We start from the raw sequence: 17058 nt of genomic DNA, 5'->3' as shown, positions 1-17058 counted from the left end.
TACCACAGTATTAGATCAGTATTTCACCTCCTGTCTAATCCAACCCTTTAAATCAGTTAGAAAACATGTTTTTTCCAGGGTGCAGATTCAGCAGTGGGCTGATGAGAGGAAGTTAAGGGCCTTTTAATAAGTAGTCTAATAATAACAGTCAAGCGGAGCGTCGAGGCTCCTGTGAGCTCTCAGCTTGTAATGGAGCTGATTTGTGTTTCCTCTCTGTCTCTTGGCTCTGTGGATTAGCAGAGATTTCATCCTCCTGGCTCACCGACTTCTCTATGGGCTTTGTAGAGCGGAGTGGGCTGACCTCCCCTCCTCCACCTTTTGTACCTCTGCAGCCAGCACACTCTAACAAGCGGCGGTTCATCCGGGGGTCCTTTTCACAGCCACTGAGCCTGTTTAGGTTCGTCGTCTGGGAAAAAATGTCACCGCGGGGTTCCTCACAAAAATGTAGACATTGGCAGAAATAGAGTTGAGGTTATAAAAGTGTCTTTTCTTGGACTTCTTTTGAGATTTGAGACAGTCCAGTGTTTGTTTTTAGATTTTTTTTTTTTTTAGGCTTCTTTGCTTTGGTCTGACGGCTGAGGGTAGAAATGAAAAGGGAAGATTTCGACACAGATATCACAAGGTGACAGCAGCAGTGTTCCTGTCTGATTCAAACTGGTTACACATATTTGGTTGCATTGACATATAAAAAATATCCATGACAAGCTTAGAGCTCTGATTTTCTACATTTTGTTCCACCAACAGTCCAAAACCCTCAAACATCTCAGTAAATGACAACATCAAACAGAAAATCACAGGAGCTCTCAGGTTTTAGTTGTAATGAGAAAATGTTTTGGTATTTTTCCTTGAAAATGAACAAGATTTTCAGTTCAACCTCTGATCAACAAATTAGTGAAGTGACAAGATTTCAGGGTTGATTACCATTTTTTTTTTTTACATCTTTGCAGATGAGGTCCTGTTTGTGTTCAAGGAGAACACACCTTCAAACCAATGACAGTTTAAAACTCAAGGTTTTGCAGAAACTGCAAAAATTCAGGAAGAAGTTATTTGATTTATAAATAAGGTTTTCTAAGTGTTTCAAAATTGCATGTTTGAAGTCTGTAAAGCCTGACACCTTCTCCAAGTGTCCTCTGATCAAATGAACCTTTTGGAAAATGGCTGCACCGGGCGGTTTGATGAGATCCTTCGTAGGAACAGTCAGGTTCTTTCATCGTTCTGAAGAACACACCTGAATAAACTTTCATTTGAAGCACTTGAACAATACTTTAAGTTTCGTGAGACAGCCAGGATTTAAGAAAAGATTGTAAATTTGTCAAAACTGCTGCTCCTATTGTTTTCCATGCAGAACCCAACAGCAGCAGCAGCAGCAGCAGCTTGACTCACGCTATGAGACACTAGAATTACTGTCAGGTAAAATGAATCCAAGATCAGATCAAAAACCTGCTCCTGAATTTATGTCCTGAGGTTGACAAATCCAGATCAAATACTTGTATTTAGTAGAGTTGGAGGGAGGACATGGAGACAGAAGAGCCAGGAAGAGGTTTTGCTGTGACTCAGTTGGAGAGCGCTGTGTGAGAAAGCTCAGCTGATGAATACATTCTGTATCTTAAAATTTTAATATGATGAAAGTCAGATTTGGTCGTTTCTCATTCTAGTTGCAGTTGTCCTGTTTTCTATATGTCTCTAAGAGATTAAGACGAGAGATGCTGTCCTGTGTGTGTGTGTGTGTGTGTGTGTGTGTGTGTGTCCATTCACAGTGCTGTGACAGGCTGTGTGATCCCGTGGCTCACCCTTCCCATCCTGCTTTGCTCCATCCCTGCCTGCTTTTTTTTTTCTTCAATGCTCTCTCTTTAACAGCCAAATTAAAATACCAGGGATTTTTTTTGTGAGTGTAATACATGAGCTCAGCTGCAGAGACGGTGTAGGTGAAGAGGTCAGTGCTTTTGGACAGAAGGAGAGAACTGGGCTTGTACAGTTGTTACATTCTCAGCTCCAGTCCACTGCTTTATGTTTTAGTATTCGGAGTGGCTTCTGGCTCTGGCTCGTTGTCACCGTAAAAGATTCACTGCAGTATTAACAATTAAAATTGCATAATAAACAACATGTAGTCTTATGGTTTATTTTCACTTCTTTTTTACTTTGACAACATTCTCTTATTTACAAAGAACATGACACACATTTAAAATACAAGTCATTTCTAATTTATATGCTTATGGATTTATTGACAGTTTGGATTTATTGGCTGTCATGTATGTGTCTATTTATTGCATCAAACTGTAAATACACACCAAAAATGAAACTCTGTAAAAGTGTCAGTATTGTGACACAGATGGCCTCAGATAAAAGTCAGACTGCTGCTGTGTCTGTGAAAAATGGGTTACTGTTGCAAAATGATCTGCCTCATATGCAGTTATTAATATTAGTATATTATCTCATTTGTTTTTCATTTTTGAATTAATGTGATATTAGGTGACACACACACACACACACACTGTATGTGCTATTATTAGCAGTTCTGATAGATAGAGATGTAATCATAATAATATTATTATTATTATTATTATTAATAATAATAATAACAGTAATGATAATACACTATTATTAATATTATTATTATTGAATTGATAAATCTTTTGAAAATATTCTAGCTTCTATTACATAATAAATGCTGGTGCATTTTTCTGCACAATACAACCTTTTGACAGATTCAAATGATCAAATTGTAGTAAATAGCAAATTAGAGAATCATAAGAATAAATTCATATATAACATTTAGCCTGTGTGTGTTTTATGTTGTGCAGTGGGTGAGAGATTTTTGAATTGTTGCAGGATCTGTGTGTGTTCACGTGTGTGTGCCAGTGTTTCGTGCATGGATATATTTCATTTCCATGCAAAAGTACATTCACGTGTGTGTGTGTGTGTGTGTGTGTGTGTGTGTGTGTGTGTGTGTGTGTAGTGGGCTATACAGCATATGTATGTAGATTGTACATATTTACTCGTATGCAACTGTGTACGTGTGTGCATCTTCACCAGTGTGTGTGTGTGTGTGTGTGTGTGGGAGTCTTTGTATATGAGCCAAACCGGTCCAGCTGGCATCAGTTGTAGCTGAAGTCGAGGCCGCTGTATCGGTCACACACAAAAACACACAGGCACACACACACACACACACACACTCACACAGCAGACCACATTCCCATTCTGTACGCCTGTAATTATCAACCTCTTCTGCATCGACTACCATGTTGGCATGTATTCAGCGCTGGTCTATACACGCCTGATTCAAACCCTTCACCACATACACGCTTCATTTTCCTCCACATACGCTCACTATGAAACCCCTCCATTTCATCTGCTACGGCTGCACCGACCGCACAAAGTAATTACACACTAACCGAGGTTTGATATTTAGACTGGCTGAAGATTTAAGGTTTTATCCAGAAAGAGGGTCTGTGTGGTAAAAATAGGCATCGGAGTGGTCCCGCAGCTCGCAGCAGAGGAGAGCCTGTTCAGAAGCTGGAGAGGAAATTAGCTTTGTTGTCTATACGCAGCAGCGGCTGCTGCATTTTCGAAATTCATCAGACGCCTTTTTTCCCAGCCAGACCTGCTCAGTTGGAGTATTAAAACAACGGTGGGTTACCTGCCAGAGAGGCCTCACCTTCTTGTCATGCACTGATCAATTCTTGGCCTGTGTTTAAAGAGCTCCGATGTCTGATTTCACTCTGACACATGTTTAAACACGTCGTCCAACCAAAGACAGTTAAAGAAGGTCAGGATGTATGCACTCCTTTTTTTTCTTGATGTATCAGATTCATTGCCCAAAAAGAAAACAAAATGATACAACACTGTATACCACAGTGTGCAAACACAAAGAATGACTGCGCAAAAAGAAAGCAGAAGATTATACTTCTGTTTTTTTCCTTGTCTTGTCCTTTTTCATCATCTCTGTGAAATACAGTCTATAGTATATCGAGGAAACTACAAAAAGACTCATTTTGTAGAGACAAGTGTGCTGGTGAGGTTGTGCAGGGTGGAATGGTTGTTACAGCATTGATACAGTAAGTGCAGCTTGTTTTCTGCTTCCAGAACTATCTGTGGTGTGTAGTGCTGCAGCTCCACACCACACCAGGCACATGATAAACATTTGTGCACTTGTACAAAGAACGATTTATATTTACTGGTCTACTATTGACGTGAGCATTTGAACTCCTCGTGTGACAAAAAAAAAAACATAATGGAGCAAAAACAGCACAGTGCCCTTAGTCTGTAGTGAGCAAGACGTTTTATTTCCTATGGGTTTTAATTCCATGAAAATACATGAACATACATATACATAACTACACTTGTCTTTTATTCTTTCTCCCCACAACATCATAGGCCTCTGTCTGTATATCTGTGCTTATTTTTGTTATCGTTAATGTCTGTGTCAACTTTTATGTTATATGTGTGTGGTAAATGTATGTTGAAATTTTTAATTGCACATTTGGAGTTTGGGGAAATGTAATTTTGATCCCCTGTGTAATTGACAGTTACATAAGTAACATAAGTTCACTAAACTAAACTAAATCAGCTCCTAACTTTGTGGAGGCCCAGTGATGACGACGCAGTCACATGGTCAAACACAAGACTGTGCCAACAAGTAGGAAAGAGCAGAAGCACATTGATGTGTATAATAGTTAAGATGTGAGAGAGGTGAATGTTCTCATCTGGAAAGGAGGACTTGGATCAATCATCTTAGTTTCACTGCAGAGAGAGAGAGAGAGAGAGGGAGAGAGGCCTTTCCAAACGGAAACATCTCACAACATCAACAATGGCGTACCACAGATCTGATGTCCTTCTGCTCTACATGTCTGTAAATGTATATCTGCTCTCATTTGTAGTTTCTGTCACTAAATCTGCACCTGAAAGAAGCTGTATCATAGAACAGCCACTTCCTCTCTGTCTATGGATCTGTGCATTGCAGATGCATTGATAGCAGATGTCAGTTTGGTTTCTCTGGGAGATCTAAAACACACACACACACACTCTGAATACTGTTGTTTTCTGAATAATATATGTCTCCTACTCAAATTGTGAATGTGAAAATAAAAGGGGAAATATAAAGACATACAAATCACCCGAAGTTCAGACTGATGTAATTCAGACATCCCATATTTTTTTATGATAAAATGAATCACTTCATTCATCAATAGTCAGTTTGAACATTTCTACCTCCTCATGGCAAAAAATGGCTTAAAGGGATAGTTCAACATTTTGGCAAATTGCCCCATTGTCATAATCGCTATAGTCATAGCAGTAGGTTCGTAGCAGAGCCGCGAGCTGCTCAGAGCTACGCTACGGAGGCTACTGGAATTTCTTGGTTTCCCTCATCAAACTCATCAAATACACAATCCAACAACTCCAAAACGCCACGTCCACCAGAGCGTTTTGGAGTTGTTGGATTGTGTATTTGATGAGTTTGATGAGGGAAACCAAGCAGCTCGCGGCTCTGCTCCGCCGTTCTCAAAATAGCTTGCACCGACAATTAAAGGTAACGAACCTACTGCTATGACTATAGGGATTATGGCAATGGGCCAATTTGCCAAAATGTTGAACTATCCCTTTAAACATAATTTTGAAGTGTGAGTGAGTGCGTGTAACAGTGGATTATGTTGTGTCAGTGAAAATGAAGGAATGAATTGGATGGATGGATGGATGGATGGATGGATGGATGGATGGATGGATGCCTTGTTATTTGATTGGCTCTGAAGGAAATGAATGTCTGTCTTCCCTGCACAGAGGTTGTGTGTGTTGATCTAACCCCTCTTCTCCTCTCTTCTCTTCTCTCTCCTGCTGCAGGTAAAACAGAGAGGAGCTCGTACTCGTACAGCAGAGAGTCCAACCCACACTGCCACCAGGTCAGTGTCACTGTGGATTTCTTCTTTTTTTGTGAAAGCAGAGTCTGTGTGTCGCGCAGGCAGCTTTTGTGCTCTGTGTGTTTGTGTGTCAAAGCAGTAAACAGATGGAGGGGCACAGAGGAGAGAAAGCTGTCTGGGTTTGATCTGAGGTCAGTGGTAGAGGATGTTTAGTGACAGAGACGAGGGATTAAAGCACCTGACTCTTTATCCCTCACACCGGACTTAACGTTAATAACTGGGAACAGTTGTGCAGGCAAGAATGCTGACGTCCCGTCCCTGGTGTGCTTGAATTTCTTGAACCAATCAGAGGCATCGAGGAGGGAGCAGCAGCAGTTCACCGAGGTCACCTCTGTTTCTGTTAAACATTCATGGAGTAGGATTTAGCATGTGGCTAAAGGCCTGCAATCTGTCCTTTGTCTGAATTAGCATGTAACTTGTTAGCTTGGTAACTTGTGGTGTCCTCAGTTAAAGGGCTATTTCAACATTTTTGCAAATTCACCTATTGCCATAATCCCTATAGTCTTAGCAGTAGGTTCATTATTTGTTTTATTTGTTCGGATCCCCATTAGCTGTGCACTGCTAGTCTTCCTGGGGTCCACATTTAAAACCAGTACATTTAAACATACATAACAACACGAAAAAGACAAGACAATTCAACAAAAACTTACGAGAAAGTATGTAAGATACTCCAATGTACAGTGGTTATAAAATAAAATAGAATAAAATAAAAGGGTAAAACAAATGAAAATGACAACAAGAAACCATATACATTAAACCCTACACATTACCTTATATTGTTGTTGCAAGCTGCTTTTAGATTGGCAGGGCAGAAACGTGAGCTCTGCACGGCGCGCAGTATTTTCACTTTTCCCTCATCAAACTCATCAAATACACAATCCAACAACTCCAAAACGCTCTGGTGGACAAGTTGTGACCTGCACATTCACCACGCTATGAGATAATAACAGAACGTTACCAGACAGAGTAATTTTCTAGGCAAATTCCGAGTATTTGCTACATGTGTCGTAATGTTACATAATTATACATGATTATTTCATAGCGTGCTGAATGTGTAAGTCACAACTTGTCCATGAGAGTATTTCGGAGTTGTTGGATTGTGTATTTAGTTTGATGAGGGAAACATGGAACTACTGAGCAGCTCTCGTCTCTGCCCCCCTGATCCGAAAACAGCTTGCACTGACAATTAAAGGTAATGAACCTACTCCTAAAACTATAGGTATTATGGCATCAGGTGAATTTGCCAAAATGTTAAAATATCCCTTTAAAGCAGAGAAAGGCAGGCAGAGATTATTGATGATTGAGATGAGGATGACATGGATTTAACATTACAGTGAAAGAGAAGTGGAACAGAAAGCGAACTACAGTATCAGTTGTGTCTTTGAATGATATTACAGGAGTAAACAGTTTCTTTTGGAAATGAAGTTGTTGGTTGACATCCATTGCACTGCTGATTCCCACAGTGTGGCTGTGGTTATCACATTAAATGTCATTTAATTAATATCCTTCAATGTTCAATGTGGTCACAGAAGTGTACACACACACACACACACACACACACACTGGTGATCTGGTGCTTTTATCATCAGCAGCATCATGGAGTTATTTCAAGTCACATAGTAAAATCTATAGTGTGCTCTCTGCTTCTTGTGTGTCAATCATCCTCATGACTAATACAAACAACAGCTGCTTTATTTTTTATTTTTTTTCCAGAGAGACATCTAACTTCACCACAGATTCACAACTTCATAAAACAAACGATTTTAAATTCTAACTTTATGGATCTATGGAATGTTTATTGTCGGCGCGGCGACAGCAGCTGGGTGTAGGATCCGCTCGGTTCTGGTGGACAACGGGCGTCCAACGAGATGTACACGTGGATGATTAAAAACACATACAGATGTTGGCATTTGATTTCTCCGGTGGAATATTAAACAGCGAGGAGCTTGATGTGCTCACTGTAATTTGATGACCACCTCTCGCTTTTTGAAATGATAGAAATCACATATGTTCCGTTTCAGTACAGGCTGTCGTACCTGTTGATGGAGTCTGATGTTAAGGTTTCATTTTTTTTTCCTTTAGCCTCCAACATCTATTTAATCAAATCAAAGCATATCAAGCATGTGCATTTCCTAGCTCATAAAATGCAAAGTTGTGCTGAAAGATGTTACAGATCGTGATGCATGTGAAGCTGCTGGATGTTTGAGTTCCATATCAGATGAAAGCTGATTATTCACTGAGGGAAATTACAGTAGAATGTATTCAGATGTATAGAAGTTTTGGCTTTCAGAATTGCAGCAGAACTTTTCAACCATCATAATTCTCCTTTAATAGTTTTTTAACATTAAATGAAAACACATATTCCAATTTGATCACTTTGATTGTTTCTTTGATGCGGTATTAAACATGTACTTACAACTGCTGATTGATAGACTGATATACATAGACATAGACCAGGGTTCTTACGGATCCTTAAAAAGTCTTAAAAGGCATTGAATTCATTAATCTAAAAACAAGGCCTTAATTGGCAATTTTTCAAAAGTCTTAAAAATGTTAACACATGGTAAGTTGTATTTTATGGTTGTAATTAGTCTCAAATCTCAAAATAATTGGTAACATTTCGACATAGAGAAGTTAGTGGCGGCCGTCAATGCTAAATTTCTCACCGCCACCAGCTCCCAAGTCAGTGTTTTTTTTTTCCGGACTTCTTATGCATTTATTTTGAAAGGATAGCTGGAAAGAGACACAATCCAATGTTCATGTAGCAGTCACTTTACCTTGGATCACATAGGAAAGTGGGTAAAATTGTCCCTAACCCTATGTAATTGATGTGTTTTTTCTGCATTTGTGTTTATTATGAAGTCAGTCTTAAATTTAATTTCAAGTGGCTTTAAAAAAGTCTTAAATAGTCTTAAGTTTAACTTGGCTTAAGCTGTAGGAACCCTGATAGACCCATATCATATTGTATAAATTCTAATAAATGACTATGGTATGATGGGGTATGTGTGTTGTAACTGGAACCGGCACAGAAACACAGTGAGAGACGAGGGGTTGATTGAAGAGGGAAAGAGAGAAAAGGAGGTGGTAAAGCTGTTCAGTTGTTGAGAGTGTATTATAAAAATGGATTGGTCTATTTGTTATCTGTTGGAGTTGAGCATAAAGAAGAAGTGGACCCCTTTGAATTTTAATTGCACGCAAGCAGATCGTTTTTTTTCTCGTTCCTTGTTTTAACAAAACACTTGATGTGTTGTAGTTGAAGAGGTTCTGTCCAGTAGTCTCTGCCAACAAGGACAATCAAACCACACATGATGGAGAACGCCTTGTGAACGAGGGAAATAAAGTAGAGTAAAAGAAAATAAAAAGAAGCAAAAATCCATTTGTGGCACCTGAAGGTCCTCTGGTAGATTTTGGACCTGAGGAGTAAAAAAGACCTTCATGTCTTTTAGTTTTGATCTTCTTTTCTGTCATGAGGACATGATTTCACCCTGACAGTCTTGTGAATACACACACACACACACACACACACACACACACTGGTCATATGTTCCCCATGCTGAATATGTCAGTTGTAGTGGAACACTCTTCATAACATCAGTGAGTTTGAACTGGGCCTCTATAGAGTCACTCACTCATTCACCATCACCACTCTGTTTTTATTCAGTCAGTTGAAATTGATTTATTTATTATCCATCCATCCATCCATTGCAGGCCATTCATTCATTTACTTCAGCGTGGTTTTACCAGGTTAGAGGCCCACTTGATCACTCAGTCATTCATTTCTTCATTTATCTGTACTTCCATGTGGAAGTTTGTTCAAATTCATTTGAAGTGCTCAGTCATCCATTGGTTCATCTGCTTGCTCATTCATTCTATCACATACTCTTTCACTCATATCTTCTCATTTGTTCCTTTATTATTCTCCATCTTCAACCATGTATCTGATCACTCATTCATGACACTTCATTCATTCATGAGGTGGTTTATCCATCTGTCCATCTTTACCTCCATTCATTCATTCATTAGTTCCATTGTTCCTCCATGTCAGGTGCTTTGCTCGTGTCTCCTTCTCCATCTGACCCCTCATTCATTCACACATTTGTTGTTGTCAATGTCTTGTTCAAGTCATCCTGACAAATCTCTCCATCTGAACACTCATCCGTTCACTTTCGTGCATTTACTCAATTCATTTGGCAGTCTATTTGTTGAACTGAACACTCTCTCAACTATCCATCCATCCATCCTTCCTTCCATCCATCCATTATGAGGGACTCGCTGATCTTTTATTTATAACCACCTCTCATATCCAGCTGTGGCCTTTGTATGAAACTACAGCAGACCATAGAGGACAAAAATATGAAATAAATCATACATTACTGCCTCACTGGCCATTTTCCTACTGGGCTGCTGTCAAATTATCCTGCTACACAGTCTGAATGGCTCCTGATGGAAATTGTTTGGAAATGGCAGATAAATTTACATGCTGGGCTGAAGTCCAAAATCCTCTGGCTTCATCCTCGGCTGTTAGTGAAAGAGAGTGAGAGAGAGAGAGAGAGAGAGAAACACTTAGAGGGGAGGATGAGCTCACTCTAACAGCAGGAAGATTTCCAGTGACCCCAGTTTATTCCACTAATCTCTGACCAAACCAAATACATTTCAAACATTGGACTTTTAAGGTAATTTAGGTTTTGCTTCCACATTTTAGATCCACTTTTTATATTTTATAGTAGAAGAGATTTAAAAGTATCCCTTGTGATTTTGTTTATATCCTCAATAGCAACCACAGGTCTGCACATGTCCTCCACCAGAGCTGCAGAACATGCAGCCTGCTAATCTTGCAGAACTGTCATTTCCTTTTCATGACATTATTGAGTCCGACACCGGGTGAGTTGTTTTCTGTTTGGGATGATGGGATGTGTTACCCTCACCAATCAGCAGTCACTGATGTATCCGTTGTGTCATTGGACAGATGACCCAGAAGCTCTGGTGGTGGTTGGAGCAGTTGAAGTTACATTTGTCATCTCATCTCGCACAAACAAGAGTTGTAACTTGCGCACGTTGACTGATAATGACCTCAGACAGACTCATCCAAGCTCATTATCATTTCTACAGAAATCTTGCTGTTGCTGTTTTTCTGGCTCTGGCACAGGAAGAGAACATCCCCCTTTTTAATCGTGTCTACAAAGCCACGGAAACAACCGTCAATGGGCCAAGTGTCAGACATCTAAAAACATGTTTGGTTCCATATTACTGTAGATTATGAACCAGATTTGTAAAAAATGAAACTTTGACCTGCTTGTAGCACTGTAGATAAGATGTTGTTCCAATTGAGACAGATTCAATCATTTTGATATGTTTATCATTTATTTTGCTAGTGTTTCTTATAATTCCATTTGAACTGGTACAAAGATATTTTATATGTTTTGTTTTTCCACTACGAGTTAATTTACAGTCCATCAGTCAATATGATACACTGATAAATTTTCCGTCATGAATGGTGTTGTAGTGTGATGCACTAGATATTTGATGACACATGTTTGTTCCTTTGAGGTCTCATATTCACACTGCAAAAACTCAAAATGTTTCCAAGAATATTTGTCTTATTTCTTGTCAAAATGTCTCATTTCTAGTCAAAACTAATCTCTTTCCACTTGAAATGAGACTCATTACGTAAAAATTAACTTCTCACTTGAAATGAGTAGAAAAATCTGCCAGTGAAAGCAAGTTTTTTGTGCTTGCAATAAGAAAGAAGAACTTGCTCCACTATCAGATTTTTCTACTTATTTCAAGTGAAAATATACTTTAAAGAAGTAAAAAAGTGTCTAAAAACAAGCTACTTTTTTATGTATGTATATGTATAAATTTACTTATTTTAGGCATAACGAGATTAGAAATTGGAAATTACATTTTGACTAGAAATAAGATAAATATTCTTGGTAAGATTTTGAGTTTTTGCAGTGCATGTGTGTGTCTTCAGCGGTGAAGCTAGCGGACAGTCTGTTGATGAGCTCTTGGGTGGATGTGTGATCTGTACATATTTTCTGCACAACAAGGCTTGTATTCTAACTCTTGGTGCTGAGTGTGTGAACTGGGAAATTGACAGATTTGCGGTAAATCCCTCTGAGCTCTCAATGTGTGTGTGTGAGTGTGTGTGTGTGAGGAGGGGGTGGGAGGTGAGGGGGGGCTGGGAAACATGGCCTCATGCCAAATTTTGAGCACAACCCCCACCAACCAGCCCTGCTCCCCTAAAAACATCCAAACCCCCTCCGAAAGCCATCGTCTGCTGGCAGAAGGTCGCATGAATGCACTCAGAGCTCCAGAGATGGAAATGGACTGAGTGTTGTGTTTGAGTGCATGTGACATCATAGACGTAACGTACTATCATACTTTTTTTAAAATTAAAATCTAGATCTGCTGTAAACTTTTCATTTTCAGTCTCCATATATTGTGGATGTATGTGAATTAAGAGAAGATTTTGCCTGAGCTCCATGTAGTTGTGTTGGATCATATCACATGATCTTCGTGGAGGGATGCAGGTTTACCTTGTTGTCAGAGATTGGTGGATGTTCATGTTTCCAAACAGTAGTTGATGAAATAGCATCACCTGAAGATCCAACAGTAATGAAGCAGTGTTGATCAGTTGAGCTGTCATCATGCTAACCTCTCTCTTGTTGAGGCTTTGTTAGGAGTAATGGGCTTTCTGCCACGAGTGACACCGCACGGCACTGCTGAGTTTCATACAGCAATTGACATGACAGTTACTTTAAAGCTTAGTTATCACATGTCATGAGAATTTTCACACCTGTCAAGGAGATACAGTAGGTGGCAATTTTGCAAGGGTAAGACCGCTTTCATTAGAGAAACAATTGGCATTGGTAATTTGATCAAACGTCTCAGAGAACAACCTCTTTCTGACAAGGATCTTTTGTCATTGTTTGAGTAATGGTTGTTGTGTCTGAGGCGTAGAGCACAGTTGACTTGGTGACAGGAGAGTGAGGTGAATGATCTGGTCCTGATCCTGAACCTTCCAATTCTGTCCAAACACCAGCTAGAAAGTTTTATCCACCTAAAACAATGAAGGAGCGATTCAAGACTGTGGGAAAAATTGGCTTTCTGTTCAAGATTTGAAATGAGAAGATATAATTTGTTTAACTTAAAGGTGCAGTGTATAAAATGTGAGGGGGGAGGGGGGGACATCAGATTCTAGATTGCAGCGCTCGCTCGCGCTCACCGCTCCCATCGGTGGCCTCCGAGGACAAAAAAACTTGCGATGAGGTGAAGATCTAAACCATTTTACCATGTCTGCTGTTTCCTCCTTCTTTCTTTCCGCCTTCTTCTTTGTTGGTTTATTTATGAACGTCAAACTCTTGAAACATGCTCTCTGACTGGCTGGATTTTCCGTTCGGGTTGCTGTACAAACATGGCGGCGCAAGATGGCCACACTCTCTAAGGCAAGAGTTATAATAATTATAAGGCTACAAAAACCAAACATTTTTTATTGTATAGGGATTATACACTTGTTAATTATTACACACTGGACCTTTAAACATTTTTGTCATGGTAAACAGTGAAGTTGCTAAGCAACCATTAGAAGAACTGAACAGAAGGATAACTGTGCGTTCACACCAAAAGCTTCCAAAGCTTCAAAACGCCGGAAGTCAATTCATTTTCAATGAGAGCCCGGCGACACCGAGCGTCCAAAGTGTCAACTGGCGTCGCCGCGCTACCAAAGTGTCACCAGACGAGAAGTTAAGTCCTGGTTAACTTTAGGGTAATTAGCTATGGCGCGGTTCGGCGGCAACCTGTCAGAATAGAGATGTCCTTCAGCTGCCTTTTTTTTCCTCTTTTTTTTGTATTTCGGCTCCCCAATCACCAGCGCAGTCGAACTTTGATGTCAGTCACGTGACGAGCGGAGCGGCCAAAGTGGCTGAAAATATTTGCCGTTTTGGGAGCTTTTGGTGTGAACGCACAGCTAAACGTCAGGCTGCTAAACTAAACTAAGATAAGCTAGACTAACCATAGCTTGACTCCAGCTTCGACCCTATAAATGGACACTTCACCAATATCACAAATGTATATCATTTTATAATCATAAGCCCACTCTTGTGTTTGGTAGCAGGAAGATTTACTGGAGTGCCATCCTCAGAACAAACTCCACTCATTTAGCTTCAGCCTCCAACAGCAGCTAAATAATTAGCATGCTGTTTGTTCTTCCCTGGTTTTATGGGGATTTCTGTGCCTTCACAGCTGCTCCGAGTATCACCTTAACTCCCATAACCACAATAGAACCACCCTTATTGGTAGTATAATGTACAACCAGTGAACACACACACACACACAATCACACATTCTCTAGCCTCGCTATCTAAAGGTATCGAACGGGACCTTCTGTCTACATAAGCAGAAAAAACCCTTAACAACATGAAGGGATGGATGGGAGAAAATGATCCTCCCTCATCTCTCTCTCTCTCTTAAACATTACTACCTCCTTTCTCACATTCCCTCTCTCACTCAATTCCTGTGCTGTTTTCATCATTTTTTCCCTCTCTCCATTTCTCTCTTCTCTCGCTCTGTCATTCATTCAAGCTTAAGTCAGTGTACTGGCTCCACACACACACACACACACACACACACACACGCACTCAGCCACACCAAAGCACACTTGTCATTCAGTTATCACCTCACAGATCAGTAGGTTAGTGGTGGGCCGGCAGCTACAGCTGAGGCAGCAGCAGTCTGAATGTGAGGTTCTGGTGGAATGCAACTCTCTCTCTCTCTCTCTCTCTCTCTCTCTCTCTCTCTCTCTCTCTCTCTCTCTCTCTCTCTCTCTCTCTCTCTCTCTCTCACACACACACACACAGGCTAAATCATTGGAAAGTGTTGAAGGCTTCATTTTGGTTTTCAGAGGAGCTTAGAAGCTGCATTTGGGCCAAACTGTATATCCACTTCCATTAAAACACAGATGTGTGTAAATGCATGTACATTTTAGAGTATTGAAATAAACTACATGCGTGTCGGTGTCTGTCACCTGCTGAAACAGTGGCAGGTGTGTCATCCTCAGCTTCCTGCTCTCTCCTCATCAGGCCTTAAGGCTCAGAGCTCAGAGCTCAGAGCGCTCTTCACACACACTGACCTCCACACAGAGAGCTGAACTCAGCTCAGCCTTATGATTCTACCTCTCTGTGTCTCTCTTTGTCTATTTCTGTCCTAAAACATGAGAGTCTGTGGTTTTATATTTTAAATATGTTTTTAAGCAAGATGAGCATTCATGTTTTTACACATGCATGGTCATTTTTGAAAATAGCATAGTATAATTAATAGTGCTGTCAAAAATATTGCGTTATTAACGTGTTAGTGCAAATCAATTTTAACGGCGTCAATTTTTTTTATCGCAAGATTAACGTTCTTTGTGACCTAGTGAACTTGTCGTTTTTTCATAAGCTGTGGCCACTGCTTGTCATATGTGACTTGCTCTGGCGAAATGAGTCGGAAGTCGCAACATTCTATTTGACTAGGGTATCATTTTAAAGCTTATTTTCTCCTCTTTCCATTGATACCAAAATCTCAATTTTGAAATTTGGGTCACTGCGACTCATTTTGCCTGATCAGGTCACATATGCTGCCTTCCGCTTCTCAGCGTACGTCAAAGCGCCGAAGTAGTTCAACCGCGGCCAGACAGTCATGAATATCTGCCGGACTTCTGAAGTCTATACTGTATGTCTAACTTTGTCAGCATGTAGCTACTAACAGAGCTGCAAAAAAATCTTGAGGATACGTCTTAACTTAGACCGATGTTTTGAATGGCGGAAAGTAAATTCACTCAAGCGGTAATTAATTTCAATGGATCAGCTGTGTTTACAGTTTCAGGTGTCATAGTTCTGATGGTTAGACAGATGAATTAATCTCTAACACATCCTACAGTTTGACTTGTTAGAGTTTTCCGGTATAGAAGCAACTCAGGTTTAAGTGTTGGGAGTCACTGTCGGGACGAGAGTAACAGCTGTAATCTCGTCCCTCTGAACATTAACAATGAGCCTGTCTGTGGTCAACTGTATGTACAGAACTGACTTAAACACATAGCGTATACTCATGTTTACAGAGCTGGAGCTGTGGCCCTGCTGAAGTCTGAACTCTCCTCTTTTATTCTTAATCTCTCTCTGATTCTGCGGTTTCCAAGGGGCTGTTTTTGTGACTAAGTATTTATTGTCATCCGTTTATTGATAGACAGTGCTACACTGTGTGAGATTTTGCTTCAAATGTGAATGACTGCTCAAAGTGAGAATGTTAGTGTGAAATATAACACTACACATTGTTTTCAATAAAAAAACATTTGCATAAAGCAAGCCTTTCCACTTTTCCGTGTCGATATTATATTATTAATGTTTGAAGTTGGATGAGCTCAGAATCCATATTTGGTGTGATCAGACTGAGCTGGCTGTGGCAGGTTCTTGGTCTGGTCATCTTCCATCCAGGTGTTGATGGACATGGCTGTGGGGTACGGAGCGTTACTCTGGTGGGAATCAGAGTTGGGGAACATCACTGTGGCTTGGTTCATACCTCCTCAGGGTCTCCACGCGTCCTGGAAAACCTGGAAAATGGTTGACCAATTTTCCAGTCATGGAAAACACATGGAAATTGAGAAAAATAGTCAAATGTCCTGGAAAAGCTTTGAGTTGTCCTGGAAAATTATTTGTCACACCATGACACCAGCTGCCAGATCTCAGTTTGACTTTTTCAAACCCCACCGAGGATTTCTTTCCCAAAGACGTTCCTATAGCGAGAAAACTATCGACATTGTGTTGATGAGTGTTTCCAGTGTTGGACCTGTTGTCTCCTCTGATGAAGGACAGATAGATACAGTAGTGACAGAGAACTGTTGTAGGTGTGGTTGAAAAACAAAAACAACATGTTTTTTTTGCATTGTTCTATGATAAAATTGTCTTAATTTCTAAGCATGTGAGATATTATGTCATAGATAAGTTGGAGCCATAGACTGCATGTCTCTGGGAGAAAGAATGAAAGAGAGGAATAAAAATAGAAACAAACTTTTTTTTTATTTTTAAGTTTTTAACTTTTACAAGAAAGGGATGGATACATAGTATGGTCCACAGGAATGAAAAGCAAAACAAGTAGACAAACAAAACAAATA

The 17058-nt window shown here is 40.0% G+C and overlaps 1 protein-coding gene across 9 annotated transcripts in view; it reads left to right on the top strand.

Moving 5' to 3' along the window:
* The window catches only part of tcf4 (transcription factor 4), a 217779-nt gene that overhangs the window by 91832 nt on the left and 108889 nt on the right, over positions 1-17058 (top strand). For all 9 annotated transcript variants that reach the window (XM_085794234.1, XM_085794230.1, XM_085794229.1 and 6 more), the window contains one exon: positions 5836-5894. In XM_085794234.1, the coding sequence (XP_085650360.1) occupies positions 5836-5894 (59 nt within the window). The remainder of the gene's footprint in view (positions 1-5835; positions 5895-17058) is intronic.

Source organism: Trachurus japonicus, chromosome 12 (assembly GCF_045865225.1).
Source record: "Trachurus japonicus isolate A0001 chromosome 12, Traja_1.0".
In the NCBI taxonomy this organism is placed as follows: Eukaryota; Metazoa; Chordata; class Actinopteri; order Carangiformes; family Carangidae; genus Trachurus; species Trachurus japonicus.
This window is presented reverse-complemented; position numbering and strand designations above follow the sequence as displayed.